The sequence below is a fragment of the Dipteris shenzhenensis genome, chromosome 19, assembly GCF_047967505.1.
Source record: "Dipteris shenzhenensis isolate YYH24624 ecotype China chromosome 19, Dip_SZ_1.0, whole genome shotgun sequence".
NCBI classification, from domain to species: Eukaryota; Viridiplantae; Streptophyta; class Polypodiopsida; order Gleicheniales; family Dipteridaceae; genus Dipteris; species Dipteris shenzhenensis.
Window position 1 is genome coordinate 16465175 of NC_141614.1, and position 14674 is coordinate 16479848.

The following is a 14674-nucleotide window of genomic DNA, read 5'->3' on the forward strand; positions in this document are numbered from 1 at the left end:
TATGCCATTGCATGTACTTAATTACTCCATAGATATGCAATGGAGTAACTAAGTCTATACATGCAATGGCATAATTATGCCAATAATGAAGGATTCTGAACTTAATGTTCTCCTTTTATGGAAGATAGTTTGACGCTAGCACATACTTCATTTCTTATTCACAAATTTCTCTTAAACTAGAAGATCTATTGAAATTTCCCCCTCGCCTCCATGTATTAGTAGGGCATCCTTTTTATTTCAATGTCATTTCTTCATTAGTGTTTGATGTGATTAGCAAGTGCTTGTAATCATGTGTATACGATGTTAGTAGAGAGCGAGTCATCTCAAGGAAACATAAAGAGTTCAAAAGGTTTCTTTATTTTTAATATAAAATGAGAGCCATCAGCAAATATTGCATTGCTTAAGAGACAGTGTGCTTCTATATTTACAAGTACAATAACACTTTTCAATTATACTAGTGAGCATGAATCTAAAAACTTTAAAAGCATGTTTTGTGTGTTTGGAAAAAATAACGTAGGTTCTCTTCATCTCTTAATCTTGAACTAGGGCATAAATCCTACTAGAATGAGTAAATAGTATGAGCATAAGTCTCTTTAGTTAAAATATAAGATGCCAAGAAATCATGCCATCCATATACAATACTGGAGACCATTATAATTAAGTACTTAAGAAAGTCTTCTATCTAATAATAATTGCACACTTTGAATACAATCTCTAATATAGATAGAGATGAAGCATACTTGGAACCTTTATATTAGTCAAACTTGGAGCAACAAGTGTCCTTATTTAATTACATAACTGGCACATACTAGTGCATCTTGAAGACTTGTTGCATACATGCATTCATAAAGATAATAAACCTCGGTATACATCTTCCTTAATTAGGTGGTATGGATGTCATACGATTTTGGTGACAAAGGCCCCATGAGGACGTCGAGCTTCAAATATCCATTGAAGACACTTCCAAATTTTGCAATACTAGAATGGGAATTTATTTGAGTATAAACTCCTTTGTAAGCATCCTTGTCCATTCCGCTGTAGAGCATTCTTATAGGTGTCAACATTGCCTGTAAAATTATATATTAAAGGAAATTAGTTATTGATCATGGAAATATCTAAAGTTCATTAAACAAGGAGTAGTCACAAATGAAAGCTGTAAGTTTTAAAAATGAATGCTTTGCTCCAAAAAGAGAACATGATTGGAATCTAAAACTTGAACAAAGTGGTCAACCTGATAAATAGAGGGTAGATTGTGTGCACCAAAAATGCGCTTGAGGGTGGAGTGTAGGAACCATTCACTATGACACGATGCTAGCACATTGTTAACTACAATAGTTCCTTTCAACGTAAACGGCTTGTAGAGACCTTTCATCACCTCCTTCCCGATACCTGCAGCATCAGTCTTGAGAAATGAGATAAATATACATGCGAATTGAATATTGGATTGGTCAAGCTGATGATTGAAATATGTGGTTTGAACTTTGTACCAGAGACAACAAAAGTAGAGAATTGAAGGTCGTCATCACGGGTAGTGAGCATTCGATCTCCAACCTTCACATCCTGGGCTAATTTGTACTTAAGTGTACTGTCTTCAAATCCTGCATACAAGATTGTCAATGGTGACGTACATGCATATACGTATAAACATGTGATGAAAGCATATATGGGTTGTTCAGTTGTGGAAAGGATCGACGATGGGTAAGCACTAAAAGCAAGAAAACCTTGAACTAGAGTGAAATGCCCAGCAGTAAGCTCAATTGTTTGGGTCACGTTCTCATCTTGCAAACTGGAAAGTGTGAGGACAATAAACTCCGACAATGCGTAGGGATCCGAGTATCCATGTGCGTACACAGCGTCATATTCCACTGATCCTGTGTTGCCATTGCGAACTGCCACCTGCGGTTTAAGTTTCGGATGAAAACTCAGGCAGTGAGGCGTTAATTTCCATAATATACAGTAGGAAGTGTGGACTAGTGAAGCAGGCTGGATATATATACTTACCTCCTCACCGATGGCGAGCTCAGATATTGGCTTGGTGATGCCACCTCGCGTTAGTACCATTGCGCTTGCTGTCCATTTGCAATTACAGGGCAAATTAGCATCAGATTGTGTACTAATAATCTAATATAGTTGCAGCATGAGAGCCTGAAGGCGTGCCGCGTTAATATAAGGAGTCAGGAGCTCAGTGTAGCTCACCTGGGAAACATTTGCACCCGCCGCAAACCCCATAGCCGGACTGGCAGCCGGCTCCGCAATAGTTACAGCCGGTACCGCAGTAGCCAAACTGGCTGCAGCAGTTGATGCCACTGCAAGATCCTATATTAGGTCCGCATTCCTGTCCGTTGGCGTACCGGATCAAGGCAGGCGATACTACTACACACACCATTAGCAATATCGCTTGCAGTGCAGTGGGTCTGGGTCTGGTGGACAATGCGGCTGCCATAATAGTAGCTACTTACTAGCAGCTTGCTTGCTTGCATGTAAGTTGTGGGCTGAACAGTGAAGAGTGTCTTCAAGTCTCAAGAGTGTTGTGTTGGAGCTTGAATGAAGCGGGGCTCCTTTTATTATTGGCGAGCAAGAGCTTTATTTCGCTGGACATGTCACATTACAACGCTCACTACACGTGGGGCTCTTCGTCAAAAACAGCGTTTGGATTAGGCTGCAGGTGCGCAATATACAAACACATTTTTGTACATTTTCCTCTCCTTGTCACCTCAAGACCTGACACTACTCGTCTAGTTGTGTCCAAAGGTTTCAAAGTTGCACACGGCATTGTGATATTTGTTTGTCAATCAGGCTACTAAGTTGCACACGGAATTGTGATAATGCTAGGACCGGTTATATTTTCCTTTCAATATTGTAACCTCAAGACTTACATTCACCATCGGGCCAAGTGATCAAAAGTAACCTGAAGACTTCCACGGCATTCTAATATTTGTTTATCAATGAGGCTACCAAGTTGCACACGGAATTGTGATAATGCTAGGGCCGGTTATATTCCCCTAAGTTCAATATTGTAACCTCAAGACTTCCATTCTGCATCAGGCCAAGCGATCGAAAGTAACCAACATTTTAATCTCATCATCGCCTCAATTTACTTTTCCCACTCAATACTTGTCTACTTGCATCCAATAGGTTTCAAAGTTGCACATGGCATTGCGATATTTGTGTGTCAATGAGGTTACTAAGTTGCACACGTCATTGTGATAATGAATTTTTTTCAAAAGTTGAATTAAAATACCTCTCCTTTTGAACGCACGTGGTATACTAATTTTTTTAGGTGAACCCCCTGAGTGTGTACATTGCCAAGTGGCTTCACCACATGTATTCTTCTACAAGTTTCTACAAAGTCGACTTTTGTGAGTGGATCGACGAGTCTTCTTCTCTGTACACGGTTCGTGATCGGCTTTGATATCTCTCGCATGAGAGCCAGTGTATGCTACTCTTGGTAGCAACATACTATGGGTGATCATCTTTGTGCCCGACTATGCCCTATAGTGGGAAGATGTAGCTGGCATCTATCATGGCTCCTCATCGACTCAAGCATCTACCACGACATCTATATATTTGGCTTGATTAGGTGATGCTTTTTCATTTCTGTACTTCATGTGTTTGAAGGATGTTTTGGCCTTTGCAGGACAATGTTTTAGAAGCTTTGTAAGATCACAACAAGCCCCCTAGGATGTGTGCCATGCAGGTATTGTGTGTGTTGCATCTAAATAAAATGCATTGCTTTTATGTTTCACGTAGTTAGCTCCTTCGGTTTGATTTCTCAATTATTAGGGGGGCGGATTTAGCAAAAATACCACAATAGACAAGGGGACAGAGGAGTCAGGGGTTAGAGAGGTAAAAATGACGGTCCATGCATGCCTAAGACGTGGCTCTATGACACGTGTGGCAGAGGAGGATTTGCACGAGTCCCTGCTACTGTATAGCCATCCACAGTTTCTTAAACTTATCGGCCATCCTTTTCGACTTATCATCACATTGATTGTGTGGCCTTTTAGCAATAAGTTCTTGTTCTTTTCGAGGCGTGTCACACTTGCGGTTAAGCTTTTCCATTGGGTAGGTTCTTTTCGGGGCGTGGATCACACTTGCGGTTTGTGCTATGCGGCTTCCCGAGCAACTATAAAAACGTGACTATATTGCGCAGTGCCAGCGCTCACTCATCAGCCATGACCATGCCTCGCAATATGCTGCTCCCCTCGCTGCTGCTGCTTGTTCTGCTCGTGGCTTCTCCCTCCAGCTTCTTCTTCAAACCGGCTGCTGCATACTCCTGCCCCGCCCCCTGCAACGCCTACGGCTGCAGCGCTCCCTTGCCAAATTGCCAGTGCAGCGATCAAACTAACTGCGCTGGCACTTGCGTGTGTACAGGTGCGCAGGCGGCCAATGGCGTCCAGCCTGCCCTTAAAACCTGAACAAGATGTAATAAGGTAATAAGGGTAAAGCAATCTGCTTGAACATCGTCGCTTTTTATCAGTTACGTTCTTTGGCATGATGCCATCTTCCTGCTCCCGCCCCCCACTTGCTGCACAGCAGATCGAGCACCTTTGTTTGCACAGCAGAGCACCTTCGTTTGAACTTTGCATACTCACGAGTCATGCGGACGCCTGGAATGTGCATGTGTCAGGTACACTGGTAGCGGCGGCTAACGATCATCAGCACGCCCAGGAATAAATCGCGATTCGTGTTGGCAGCCAAAAGCTACATTTGTCCATGGACGCGTGTGTACAACTTTCTCCGTATTAGAATTGTGAAATGTCAAGTGGCAGATTTCTCTCTCTCTCTCTCTCTCTCCCCGACGGATTGCCTTATGGATGCCCGTTCAAACCTTTTTCACATTCATTATCCTCTCTCTCTCTCTCTCTCTCTCTCATATTACCTGATGGATTGCCTTATGGATTCCCGGTCAAACCTCTTTCACATTCATTATCCAATCTCGAACCCATTCAAAACTCTTGCAAGCTCAGAAAAAGAGTGCCAAAAAGGTTTAGAGTTGAATTAGGGAATAGATCGAATTAGCAAGAGTGCCAATATAATATAGGGGACATTCCCTAGCCCAACTACAACTCAATTTACATATTTCAAACCATATGGCGAGCTCAAGTGAACTCTAGAGTGCGTACATGAGCATAAATTTCTAAAAGAAAGAATCGATATGAAAACATTAATCCTTCATTGTGAAGGACATATTAGGAATCCAATAACCCCAAGAAGCATCTTCCATTTACCACAAAGGTCAATTCACCTTTTAATTAGTCTGTTCATGTCTTTAACCAATAGGAACTTGTCACAAAGTCACTATTTGTAAACCCTATGTACCACCTGCGTTGAAGCGATATTTTATAAATCCATTCTCCCTAGATATTGTATGGTTAAAAGACACCCTTTTTCTATATAAGTATATAACTTTTTGTCAAAATGTATTTTAAAATACCCTTCCGTAAATATATTTTTATTAAAGACATGATATGAAAATGCTATCTAGATTACTCAATAAAGCCCATAAGACACCCATGATTTATGTTTTGCCAAGTTAATCTTTGAGTACTAATTTTGGACCACCAGAATTTTGTCACTATGTAGTTCATCCATTGCAAAGTCTAGACAAAGTTTTAAAAAAGAAGTCAATCACCAACTAGAATTTCCAAAAAATGCAAAACCAATACTCTTTCTTACATCCTCGCATTGTTTCTTAGCTCCTTCATCATAGGTAGAAACCTCACTAATTCGGACCCACCCTAACCCATAACACATCAAGCATACTAATTTGGATAGTATAACTTGAAATACCCGCTCAATTGTGGAAATTCCATGGGATTAATGCATAGGGGAGAAATCGAAAGAAAAACGTAGCAAACCAACAAGCTTCTACAACTCTAGAGAAAGGCATAACTTTCATGCAAAAGAGATGGGTGTTAGAACAAATATTTTTGAGTTTCTAGAACCGACTAGATAGAACCGAGCATCAAATTAGGAACACCTTGAGTATATCATTAACTCTCTCCACCTCGTAGTGCTTTAGACAACCCACTTTTGAACCTTCCACAATGATCTCCACACAAGGTGTCCCTCAACCTTACCACTGCTCTTACCTTGGAAGTAAACCACTCAGCGACTATTAGGTCGTTATTCTAATTGAGAGTTCATACCCTTTCCCCCTCTGGTTTTTTCTCGCTCATGGTGTCTTTGATAGTTATCTCCATGAACCTCACATGAGGTAAACCCATCCTACCCGTCAAATGACAATGTTATTACCAGTGTGGCTTGCAACCCTCCAACAATGACCTTGGGTAGCTTCTGTGAGTCGTATCTCACCTTGCCATGGACCTTTACAAATAAGAATCACTTTTTGAATTTGTTTGAAGCAGCCTTGATTGCTATCTATGATTCACATATGTTGTGTGCGAGGTTAAATTAGTTCTTAGTTTGTATGAAGTTTCGAATACCCACTATTAGTGAGTCTGTTTTCTCCACTCACTATTTATATGTTGACGACTGGCCTTTTTGAGCAACTTGTAGAAAGATTGATCCAATAGATCTCATCTAATTCATTGTGTTGTCTTGGATTTGCATGTATCTTTCACGCATGCATCCAAGATGGATTTCTAATTGGTCTATGCACTCTGTGTGAGTATCTATCCTATTAAGGATGGATCACTAGTGCCCACGTGGAACCACTAGGGAAAGGCTAGGCTAAATGCTAGCCATACAAGATTTGATATTTCCAATTCCCATGATTGCCAAAAAAAAAAGTGTAATGGCTGCTTGGAAGGAAGTGTAATCCATATACCCAAACATTTACATAAAAGAGATCGACTATGCCCAAATGGTGGCAGCAAGGAGATGTCACCTCATATTCATGGAGCTAGAATGTCAAGCATCGTGAAGTCTTGAGTTTCCACATCTCCCTTTGATGATTCATTTTGAATCCACACTCCATCATTTTTGTCATTCAAATCGTCTGTCATCATGAAGGCCTATAAAGACATATGACTAATATTGATCAAACTACTCCTTCTCCATTAGAAATGATTGGGAGGATAGACCTACATGAATCGAAGAGGATACCAAGTAAATGGAATGGGTGGCTCGCTGAGAAACTTCAACCCTTGCCGAATGTAGGGATTCCAATTCTTACATTAGCTTCTCATCACTTAAAGCTCCTTTTGAGAAGCCTTATACCTCCGTTTCCTATGTTTGAAAATTGCATCTCCGTCATGTCCATGATGAACTCCAAAGCATTTTTGGTCGTTTGCATAAGTGTTGTGTGAGCATCTCAGCCTCGAGGGGGTCACTATGTATACACCCTCTATATCACATGCGTTCAAGGCCTATTTGTAAAATCCCTTAGTTGTAAATTTGGTCTTAATAAAATGTACACTTTTTCTATATAAATCTGTAATTTTTTTCCAAAACTAGTTTAAATATTCCCTTATGTAAATTAATTTTTGTAAATTTTAGGAATTAAAAATAGCCTTTTGTTGAACTCACGTGATGGGGTTACATATGATGAGTGACCCCCCCGAGATCTCAGCAATACAACCACCTTGGAAAAGTAAATGTTCACAATGCGCTTGAAACCTGAGTCATAAAGTTTGGTCGAAAGATACAAATTTCCACAACCGGGAATAAGTATCCATGGAGGAGGACCCATTGTGCATACCGGTCCATAGTGTTGTGCAAGGAACCTACTATTGTAGCATCGAGGAGCCTGATTAAGAAGGTATATGAACAAAGAAGGTACCATTTCAAACAACTCCTTTTGAGCTATGTAAGAAAGAATTAGCACTATGGGGGACAGACCCTTCTTGAAGCCATTCTAGAAATGAAACATTTATCTACATCCATTGCATTTAGCCTATGTTTTGAGTGGTTTCGGTTTGCCAAGGAGATTCTTTGATCATAATGATGCATGTTGCTGAGGCTGAACACGAACATAGATCACATACGGATGAATAGTGGTGGTTCAAGTGAGCTATCTTGACCTTTCAAAAAATTTGGCAAGCTTTCTGAAACTCGGATTCTCTGTTTAATTGTGTTGACATGTGATCCACCCAAATCTTTTGCTTTTCTTTCATGTCAAGCATATATTTGACCCAATTTGAAAATCACCAACCATCTATCCACAACGACTCGTTTGCACTTTTATGTCCCAAATTAGGAGCTTTTGCCTTCGTTTAGTATCAAAAGTCACCTGCATACAGTCTTCTTCATCATCCTTCAAGTGTTTAAATAGCGATCCAACAATAGTCTTGAGTCCCAAAAATTTTAAAAAACATGTGATGTGTTGTCGAAGCCAGCAAAAAGGAAGTCTACAATAGACATTTGATGTGGTGTATGGCTTCATGTTTTTTAAGCCAACTGGAAGGAATTCTAACAACAAACATTTGATATTCTGCATGTCTTGATGGGTTTTGAATGCATGGAAGATCAGAAATGATTCCATATCTCCCTACATGAGTGCAAGTTAGAAGGTGCGGGATTTAAAAAAACCAGCCATCACTTGGATTACAATAATCATTCCAAATGATTCTAAATAAATTACACTCTACCTTAGCCCAGACACATAGGTGGGTGCTCAATGAAGTAAGTACTGCCTACTATTGTTGGAGATCTAATTTGGCTGAAGACAAAAACTTAATCGAACTCTCCCATGATTGAACAACGCGAGAAATTGATCTCTACTCAGCTTTTCATTAATTTACTCTATGTACTTCTTGCTACCACTTGCATGTGTCCCACTATTGCATGGCCAAAATTTGGCATTGCAAATCTGTGGAGAGTGTGCCACTAGCTAAATATGGGTGGAGAGGGGTTTTTAAGGATGGAGGAAGCTCCAAATGCAGAGAGACAATGAGTTGAGATGCACAATGCGATACATGGTCTACACAAGGTTCATCAAGTCTTAGACAAGGTTTTGTCTAGGCATCGAATGGTATTGCAACACTATTGTTTGTTGAGAGGGTGAGAGAAAGGGAGAGTGACGCACAAGATTGCTCCCAGAAGAAGTATGTATTACATATTTTCATAGAGATATATAGGTGAGGCCATAGTCGAGAATAGGGTGAACTATATATATTTTCAACACCCCCACTCAAACTAGAGCCTCTAGCTGTGGATGAAAAAACCCCTCAAAAATATATGCTCAATTTACAAGTGCATTTTGAAACTATGTTGATTGATTTACTACTTCACCTCATGTTTTGTATCTTTTATATGGGAAAATTTATATTTGGGTAATTTGGGAATTACCAAAATGGGACTTGGTAGATTCCCAAATTTCCTAATATGGTGTTCACATGCTTTCCTTAGCTAATGTGTCCATCAATGAACTTTCACATGGAAGTCACAAGGTGGCGGCAACAAAACATTTGTAGGATTGTTGAAAGGACCGCATGCTTTCAGTTTCTTGGGAGTGCCATGGGGACGGTGAGCAGTAATCCATGTGGGTGCATGGGAATCTTGGTTGCACCTTAGATAGATACCCATGGGGAGGACTCTTTGGAACTAGTTTGATCTCTTCTTCTTTGAATCTCTAATATTATATATCTTATCTAACATTAAGTTGAGCACTTTGCATGAGTTTCCAACACATGGCATTTGCCTGTACATCTTACCACATGGGGATGTCATGTGTCAACGTTTGGGGAAAGGATGCATGGTGGCAAAGGGAGCTTCTGGAGAGGATCACACATTAAGTGTCAGGTGTGTAAGAGTGGGGCATATGTGCTACAATTCTAGTTCCTTCTTGAATTCCCAATGTGGAATGGGGATGTTGAGGCATGGAAATATGCTTTTTTAGCACCTATGTATCATCAGGTCAGTTGCAAACTTCTTTGCAAGCGTTCTTTCATGTGGTGTCCATGGCTTCCATCGGGTTGCGGCATGAAGGTAACTATCAATACAATCAAGAATGTATCTACCCATCCATTGTATTTGGGCGATTCATGCTCACACTTCTCTATTGCGTAGATGTGGAGAGCGTCAAATTCTTTAAGGAGTGAAGGCATGGCATTGACACCATGCTCCATGATTTATGTTTTGGATTTCTTTAGCAAGAGACTAATTGCATGAACTATGGATGAAGCAAGTTGTGAATTTTTGTTCGCTAAAGATGATTCAGGATTCTAGCAAAAGTGGAATATGGAGGTGTTATAGACATAAGGCGTAGGTGTTAGGGGATAATCCAACACCAAGCATGGCATCTTAATGTAATATGATAATCCGAATATAGTAGAAGCTCAAGAGTCACAGTAGTAGTGGCATAGTGGTACTAAGGCTATTAGAATGACAGTTATGCCTTATGGTAGCTGTTAGAATCAGTTACACTTGTTATCTCTATATCATGATGGTTGTTGGACTGTGGTCAGCCAACCTGTTTTGCCTTGTATTGTCAATCTAAGCAAAGCAATTTCAGTTGTATTTGTTGGCTTGTAGCTTGAGCTTTGTCTCTCTGATGTTGTATCGACATTTTCTCCAAGTAATACAAGTTTTGAGCAATATTCTGTGTCTGACTTCTGTGCGACATCCTTCTCTCTGCATTGTTTCTTTCTACTTCATTCTTGTTTGTGGCTCCTCCTTGTTGTGAAAAATCTTTGACAAGTTGACCCATAATAGTAGGCAGAGGCCTTTGTTGATGTAGTAGCCGCCATTAAAGCTCATGTCGATGAGGAAAGGGGCAGCCCATGGTTGCCTCTGATAATCCATGGAATTGTGGGCAGTGCTACCTCAAACTACAATGTGCACATTCATTTCTTGCTTTGCCATATTTTTAATCAATTATCATGGAGATTTCACAAACACACACATGCATATTTGGTTTATTTCTAGAGTTTGTCTTACATAGGGTTTGTGTGGAATTATAGGAGAGAGTAAATGATATTTCTACACATGATTTTCTAAGATTGGTTGCACTTTAAAATCCACATACTAGCCTATGATTCTAATATGTCACTCAATGCTTGCAATAGTGGTTTTACAAAGTTTTTATCCATCTTCACATGCTACTTGAACAACACTATCGATAAGTTGAGGGTAGAACTAATATTGACGTGTGTTCTCTCCTATGGAAGCCCAATTGAAATGTCAAGTTACTGCCCCCCTTCTTTGCCATAGATTTGCCATGGTGCGTTGTACTAGTACGTAGTTAAGTTGAATCGAATGCCTAAGAGGTTGACATGTAACACATGTTTAGAATGGGCTTGCAAAACATGGTATTGCCACTCTGAGAATGTGCATAAGAACAATTCATAAACTCTTTAATTGCTAGATGAAAAATAAGGCGCTGACCACCCCATTAAGTAAGTTATATTGAGAGATGCTAAATGAGGGGAAGCATGTGCAGACCGCTATAGAATTGAAGCCGATCACAAAATGCATTCCTACTAAATACAAATCAACACTTTAAGATATGTGCCTCGGTTGTGAGTGTCGAAAACCAAGTTCAGAGTTGATTGCCTATGCATTTTGGGAATATTTTTAATCCAATCCCAGTTAATGCCCTTAATATTAAGGGATTGTAAAAATATTTAATGTGAGCATTGACCGTTACATGATCACTTGTGGGGTTTTGTAAATGTGTAGCTTCTCACATTACCAATGGTGTGGGTGTAATGCAAAATACCACATAACACACTATGTGTGCACTTTTGGTTTCTCATTTATCCTTAAAATCAAGAGATAGGACAGGCATAATAATGTTTTGGTAGCACAACCATATCCCATGCACCCTTGAAACAACTGAGCTAACCCAAATTATAGCTTTCCATTGGCTCGAAGAAATGCAACAAAGACATCGGCTCATGGGGACACATGTTGTAGAGAATAGTACACACAGGATAGACAAGGTGCATAAAAAATGCTGATTGTATTGATTGGTGGCTGAATCGCCAATAGATACATTGTTGCCTACGTGGAATAAATCGAATTTAGAATTCAATTAATTAGAGGAATACGGATGATTAATACATTCATGCTTTTTAAAAACGTCAAAATCCATTGCCATGTCACATATTTTCATGAATGAGACATGTCAAAAACATGTATTCGTATGAATAACCTTATTTGTACAAATAGGTATTCGTACGACTAGATTTTATTTATACAAATACAATATATTGGTACGAAAAGCACAATTAGTATGAATAACAAAATCTATAAATACTAAGAGCTCACACTCTTCCAACCATTCTAAGCTTGGTTTTCCAACCGAGCAAATGGAATCAAACAAGGAAACCAGGATTTGAAATTGCATTTGAAATTTTAATCCTTGAAGAGGGAAAATAGTTGCTTGATTGTGTGAGTATCTTTTTTTTTTTTGCTTGTGAGTTCTTAAGATCTCTTGAGTCTTATGCTTGTGGTTTTATAATTGTTTATGTAAAATGGTTGTTTGTTTATTAATTCTTACAATCTCTCATAAGAGTTTTTAAGGAGTCTTGGATATTAGGTTTGGATCGTTAAGTTTAGTGTACAAATGGATGAAGTAGATTTGAAGACTTAATTATGCTTAGCAATAGTATCTTTTTTATGAGTGTTTTATTTTTCTTTGGATGTGAAAGTATATTTTTTTATTTTGTTATGTTTTTAAAGATTTATTTTTATCTTTTTTTTTCTTTTAAAACCTTCTCTATTCATTTATATGTTGGAAAAATGTTTTCCCAATTCACATTCTTGTGAGTGAATGCACCGAGCAAGCCACATTTGGATGCGACTAGGTGCATATTGAGGTATGTGAAGTCCACATTGCATTATGGACTATTTTATGAGGCTGGGAGCCAAATACAATTACATGGATACACAGACATTGACTGGGCTGGTAGTATCTCAGAGAGGAAATCTACTAGCACTTTTATGTTTTCCCTTGGGAGTGCTACAATCAGTTGGAGTAGTAAGAAGCAGCCTACAATTTCCCTGTCGAGCACACAAGTTGAGTACATGGATGCAACCATGGCTGCATGTGAGGTAGCTTGCCTAGAGAAGATACTCACAAATATGGGTCAGCCAGTACATGGAGTCATTTTCATTTATTGTGACAACATAAACATCATTATGCTTGCTAATAATCCATTTTATCATACTAGAACAAAGCACATTGAGGTGCATTCTCACTTTGTGAGGGAGAAGGTTCTAGTAGGCAAGGTTGATCTTGTATATGTCAACATTGAGGAGCAAGCGGCTGATGTTTTATGAAGGCCTTGGATACAGAGAAGGTATGCAGATTCAAGAGCTTGCTTGGTGTACTTGACATGGATTTGAGCTTGTTGAGGGGGAGTGTTGAGATATCAAGTGCAACTCCCAATGTATCTCCTGGGTGATTGTCATTTATGTCATCATCTTGGTTGGTTGTACTTGTGGCATAGTTAGACTGCCACGTATGTTTGGATTGGGTTCACATATGAACCATGTATTCTAGGGTTAGACATATGGGGTATACTCCTCTCTCATTGTATTGTTGTTGTGTTCTAGTTTCAAGTAAGTGAACATAGGCTTTAGTCTCCACAACTCATGTCCTTCTTCTTTGTGTGTTGTGAAGATAGTTGCAAGTGAGTCTCGTCCCTCTCTCCCGCAATCTTTACACAAGTGGTGGTGGCAGTTCTAAGAGTGCAAGATGCCCAATTGTATCTTCAACTTATCTACTATGAACAATTTCCTTAACATAGCCTTGACATTATGTTTTTAATGTCTAATAACCAAATAACTAGAGGTTTTATCTTTTTGTCGAACGTTTTTTTTGAAGGACTATTCGATCTGTCATTACATGGAGTGATTTGAAAACACATGATGTGCATTCCAAAAAGTGCACATGTGCCTAGGTTGGAAACTGGATCAAAAATCCTAAGTTCATGTAAAAAATGTCTCAACAAGTACAAACACAGTGAATGGAAGCTTCATAAATATCACGAAAATTGGAAGATTCATAGCTACAAATGAGATATTCGATCATGCTTTTGGTGCATTGACGAGCTCTAGCACTTTGGATTTATTTACATGGTATAGCCCAAGATCCACTCCTTGCATGGCATTTGACACACACATCATTCGATGTTTATCATACCCATCGTTATACAACCAAAAAACTACTCCACTGGGCCATCAAGCTGAGAAAACCTAACTTTAAATCTGAAGCTCCATTTTTAAAAACATCAACTATTTGAAATTGTTGTAAGAGCATCCCGGTAAGATGCAGCGGTTTCCCCCAAATTAGGATATTTATCAAGACAACAAAATCCAAGTTACAAATTACACAATGCTTTGGTCTCAATTTCAATTAGCATACTGAAATGATTATGAGTTGTTGGTTGTATAGCATGTGTATCTAATGTCATGGTTAGTAACCCTGCCTTTAGAAATCAGTCCAATGTTCCTATCTCACATGCTACCATGCTACCTTCAACATTTGGAGAACATTTGTGACTCCACCACACTACCTTAAATAAGCATATGAGCCAGAGTCTAAGATAACATGTGTGGAAATGGGCCAGCCATGGGAAAGTTTTGTGTATATAATTTTAATTCCAAGTTTCTAATGGGGAGGTTCAATATGTAGATTAAAATATTGGCATGTGTCTTAGGGTTGAACTAGTCAACCAAATGGATGCTCAAGGGAGAGGCTTTCATCAGCGGCACAACTAGTGTCTTGAGATAATGTGTTTTTCTAATGCCACTCCATAAC

General features: G+C 39.2%; 1 protein-coding gene across 1 annotated transcript; it reads right to left on the reverse strand.

Moving 5' to 3' along the window:
- Positions 1-881: 881 nt before the first annotated feature.
- On the reverse strand, positions 882-2293 carry LOC147890153 (uncharacterized). The gene is made up of 6 exons (XM_087390104.1): positions 2197-2293; positions 2002-2069; positions 1722-1896; positions 1488-1598; positions 1232-1389; positions 882-1067 (listed from the first exon to the last, which is right to left on the reverse strand). The coding sequence occupies exons 2-6, from the start codon at positions 2059-2061 to the stop codon at positions 882-884; spliced, it is 690 nt and encodes a 229-aa protein (XP_087246230.1). The 5' UTR covers positions 2062-2069; positions 2197-2293.
- Between the last annotated feature and the right edge of the window lie 12381 nt (positions 2294-14674).

Bases quoted from the DNA above. Each gene is read 5' to 3' on its own strand.
- LOC147890153 (XM_087390104.1), bottom strand. From the start codon at position 2,061: ATGGTACTAACGCGAGGTGGCATCACCAAGCCAATATCTGAGCTCGCC. The intron at 1,897-2,001 runs GTAAGTATATAT...CTTAAACCGCAG, and splicing joins AGCTCGCCATCGGTGAGGAG to GTGGCAGTTCGCAATGGCAA. The intron at 1,068-1,231 runs GTTGACCACTTT...ATAATTTTACAG, and splicing joins ATCTACCCTCTATTTATCAG to GCAATGTTGACACCTATAAG.